The 4,520-nt window shown below is 37.9% G+C and overlaps 1 protein-coding gene across 3 annotated transcripts; it reads right to left on the reverse strand.

The window, feature by feature from the left end:
• Positions 1–260: 260 nt before the first annotated feature.
• Positions 261–4,520, reverse strand: LOC133672914 (FRIGIDA-like protein 3). Of its 3 annotated transcripts, none has more exons than XM_062093480.1 (5): positions 4,404–4,493; positions 2,601–2,774; positions 1,400–2,467; positions 1,004–1,188; positions 261–898 (listed from the first exon to the last, which is right to left on the reverse strand). In XM_062093480.1, the coding sequence occupies exons 2-5, from the start codon at positions 2,629–2,631 to the stop codon at positions 404–406; spliced, it is 1,779 nt and encodes a 592-aa protein (XP_061949464.1). In that variant the 5' UTR covers positions 2,632–2,774; positions 4,404–4,493; the 3' UTR covers positions 261–403. The 3 variants fall into 3 exon arrangements, with proteins under 3 accessions (XP_061949464.1, XP_061949463.1, XP_061949465.1); XM_062093479.1 differs by having other exon boundaries at positions 2,601–4,137; positions 4,404–4,481; XM_062093481.1 differs by lacking the exon at positions 2,601–2,774 and having other exon boundaries at positions 4,404–4,520.

The following is a 4,520-nucleotide window of genomic DNA, read 5'->3' on the forward strand; positions in this document are numbered from 1 at the left end:
ATTAACAACTTTTTGATTATTTAAGAACTTGATTGGCACAAAAAGATAATTCAGGATTTGATTGAGAATCCTTGCATGGTTAGCTTAAATTTTAAGGAAGAAGTTACTGCCGCTCAAGGTTCAAATTCAGAGAGGTGGTGATTTCAAGAAAATAGAAGTACATGGTATAAAATAACTTGTTGAGATGAATCTAGCACCACGTAGAGATGCCAAATGAATAAAAACTGATGCAATTTTTAAATGGTTCAGAAAGATGATGATTTCATCTAGCAACTACAATGTTATTAAATCTTTGCATTTACCAACAGAACAAGGATAATACGTGCTTACAGAACATTACAATATTTAATTCTGCATCGCAGGAAAAAAAAAGAAAAAAAAATGAACTACCATGTAAATGAGACTACTGCATATATGGTTGGTGTGAGGATCGCGTTCCAGCACCCATATAACTGCCATAATTAGGAGGAGCTGCACTGTATGAGGAGGCAGCGGTAACCCTGTCATCTTGAGGATTGTAGTACATCTTTTGATCATTAGCTTGCTGACCATATGCAGATTGGCTAGGAATCTGATATTCATAGGGATTTGGAACAGTATGAGGATACCTCTCAGGCAGCATTCCAGGGTACGCTGTCCAAGGAGGTGGAGCTCGCCAACCACTTGCAGGACCAGTGGCAGCACCTCGTAATCCACGATAACCTCGATTAACTTTTGGTTTCTTCGATTGGTAATGTTTACCAAAATCACCTGCCCTCTTCTTATCAGATTTCGATTTCTCCAATTGAGCAAGCCTTTTCTGAAGTGGATCAAGTGGGTAGTCAGCTTCAAGCTTGTACTCTTCAACACACCTGATGACAACCTTCAGTGCTGCAAGCTCTAGTGCATTTCCATCAACCTGTGTAGAGAGAGCAAGTCGTAAGAAAGTATCATTCTGTTGAAATATACTAGCAAGTAGCAACATTCACTATTTCACATATTTTTTCTTCAAATAGAAATGTACCTGTACACCTGCACCACCTCCTGAGTTTCCACCCTTTCTTTGTGTGTTCTGTGAGTTTCTTCTCAAATCCTTCAAGTATGTCTTCAGGAGGGGAACAGGGGGGAAAATTTCAGTAAGCTGGAAGGCATGGATAAATCGAACAGCATCAATTTGTTTCCCATCGTTGACCAATGACTCAACAACACCTGCAAAGATAATGCAGGCTCGGTAAATTCCAGACAAAACAATTTAACAGCCCAATTAGAATATCAGAGTTAAACTGAATGCAAGAGTCCATGTTTGGTCAATAGTTATAAGACTACCATGTCCTAAAGGAATGAAGAGTATGACAGATCCTAAGGAAACAACGGTCCAGTCTCCAGGCTCCTCAGGTCAGTTAATTAAAAGAACACCAACCTGGTATTTTGTGTGTTAAACCAAGAGAATGGCAGAGCTCAGGTGCTTGCCTGCGCTGGGCAATTACAAGAACAAGCTTGCAGAGTTCTTCTTCATCAAACTCCGAAGCAATTCTAAAAGTTGAAAGGAGCTGCAAGAATGCTTCTGCTTCCAATGGATCTCCATTGGTAGCATCAGTGCCCGCACTAGCCAACTTAGGCTTCCATTCATCAGCAAATGCCTTGGCTTGCTGCTTTATTTCAGGGTTTAGAAGGTGATCAGCACCTGGGTCAATTCTTGCCAATAAGGCGGCCATGGCTTCCATAAATATAACACAGGATTTGCGCATGCCCTGAAGGGCAGCATCCTTCTTATCCATTTGTTGGCCGGTTTCAACAGGAGGATAAAACCCCTCTAGTGAATCCAGCACCAAACGGGCTGGTTCAGTTGCAATTTCTAGTGCAACAGAAAGTTCATCACGGATGGCATATAAATTTTTTTGATTCTCCATGGAAAAACTCAGAAGCCCTTTTGCATCCATCTGCTCGCAAAATTGTGTGAGCTCTGGACGTGGCTTAACATCAGCAGCCACACCATCAGCAGTTTCACCCATTTTTTGAGAATACTCCCCTGGATAATTTATTTCAGCAAGAGAGCTGCTTACCTTTCTGTCTATGTTATCTCCATCAATGCACTCCAAAGAGCTGGGCTGGTGATTAGCTCGTGCCTCTGCGATGACAGAAACAGCAGTATCTTTTAGCTCCTGTATTCGATCTAGGAGTTCTAGTTCCTTAGTGACAACAGCCACCTCTCTCTCAGCAAGCAATGCACGAGTTTCAGCTTCTTTCTCTTCATATTCTTTCTCCCTAGCTTCTAACTCTACAGATTTTTTCTTTAACACCGTCTCAAGGTTGCGGAAATGTTCTTCAATTTCCATCCACTGAACCTTTTCCACAGAAGAATCCTTGCAAGCTTCTAGCTCATGTAATGCCCTCCCAAGCTGTTCTATCAGAGAGGATCCAGCATCATTTTCCACAACTTGCTCAGAATTAGCCATCGCTGATCGAAGAGGAGGTGCTTTGTGGATTTCTAAAGGCAGGAAAACATCAAAAGGAATATAAGAAACAAAAATGTCACGTGCCCAATTTCAAGTGAAAAAAGAAAGAAAAAAGATAGATGAAAATACACTTAATGATTTGGAGTTTATAGCTCAGATTCCTACCAATCTTGGGGCTCATGATTGCCAATTTCATGCAAACCTCCCTCAATTTTCTTTATCCTCTGGACCAATTGATATCTTTATTTTAAGTTGCCTTTTATAATGATTTTTGGCACAATTCAACAACCAAACCGGCCTTCATGTAGTAGACCAGTGAACCATCTGGGTTTCGACAGGCTTATTATACATAATTACACAAGCAAACATTCAAAATGTGGAATTGCGACAGTTAGGTTTCCTTCATCAAACAATGTTGTATCATTCCCATGAGAAATTCTTTGAAACATATTTTATGTATCATTTCATGAAGATACCATTTTATCCAGAAAACAACAACAGCAACATTTGAACAAGCCTATAGAAGAACCTTTCAAACTTAAAAGATGTCACTTAAGGAGCAAAAGGCACAACATGTTAGAGATGAACTTACCAGCCAATATATGATTAAGCCTAGCACACTATGAAATGGATCAACAAAAACAAATCCTCTAAAAAGAACATGATCAGAAGATATCCCAGAAGAGATTTTGACTAAAATTAAAAAACAAAATGTCAAGGCACATCAAATAGTAGATAGGTACAAACATTGTTATTGACTATCCCCAGACCAACTATATATTGGTCGTCATATGTCAGGGGAATTACAGGAGAACGAGTACGCACATAATTGAAGTGACCATTTATAGTATTTGAATACAAATGCCAGAAAGTTTTCATGCATAAAATGACTCTTCTCATTGTCAAAGTGTAAAGTTTGGACATTATGTTATTCGAGTACACATCAACTTTCATTCCAAATTGATGATTCGACTACCTTTCACATCACACAGATGAACAATGCTTCATCATTCAACTATATCAGTGATCTTAACGATTATCAATACAACACCGCAGTTTCTTAATGTGAAATGCAAGCAATGTTTTCTGAATTTATATCCTAACAAAGTCTAATGCTAGTTAAATCAGTTTTTGCAGCTTTGGTTCAGAGGAAAGAATCCAAAAAGCTTCTTGTTATTATTATATGAAATCAGGTTTTCATTGCTTTACAAACTTGCAGGACAAAATATGACTTTCTACTTGTTTACGAAACTTTATGCTGTGATAGAAGTATGCAAACGAATTTAATATTTGTAAATGGCATCCAATACACTTTACATCCTTGTGTGTTTACAAGCCGTGCGCGAAGAAAGTTACTTGAATGTATGATAGACATTTAAAGAAAGGGGGCGGGGAGGTCACAACATAAACCACAGCTAGACTCACATAGAACGCACCACAACTAGCCATACTACTCAGCAAACTTCCCTCCTTGAGCTTCAAAAACATCACACCACTCCTTTTTTGTTTTTTTCAGCCAAAATTAACATGCATGAGCATCATATTTTTTTTTTTTTTTAATCTTTACAACAAATGCATTGCAAGAGAAACAACATGAAAAAGAAAACCTGCATTGTTTATAAAGAGATTGGTCAAAAAAAGAAACGAAGATCAAGCACATATATAACGAAAAGGGACATCCCCATTTCCATTTCATCTTCCCCTGAACAAAACCAGCAAAGATAATCATTGGGCATACCAATACTAAACTAATTCCATGCATTGCAATTATATGTGTAAGAATCCCTAGAAAGAATTTATTATTATAATTTTTATTGCAAACTTAAAAACCAAAAAGTAATCTAATTCTAACAATATAGTTAAGCAAACATAGAGCTAGAAAAACAAAATAAATTAAGAAAATATATATATATATTACAGGTCGACAAGAGGGACAAATGCGAAAAGTGAACAGATAAAATAAAATACCTTTTCAGTTTCAGAGGATAAGGAATAAATGATGAGTTAGTGAAGCTCTTTCGTCCAGGGACTACGACGAAGAACCCTAACACCATCCCTCTGGGTTCTTAATTTATTTATTCATTG

Source organism: Populus nigra, chromosome 14, assembly GCF_951802175.1.
Source record: "Populus nigra chromosome 14, ddPopNigr1.1, whole genome shotgun sequence".
NCBI lineage: Eukaryota > Viridiplantae > Streptophyta > Magnoliopsida > Malpighiales > Salicaceae > Populus > Populus nigra.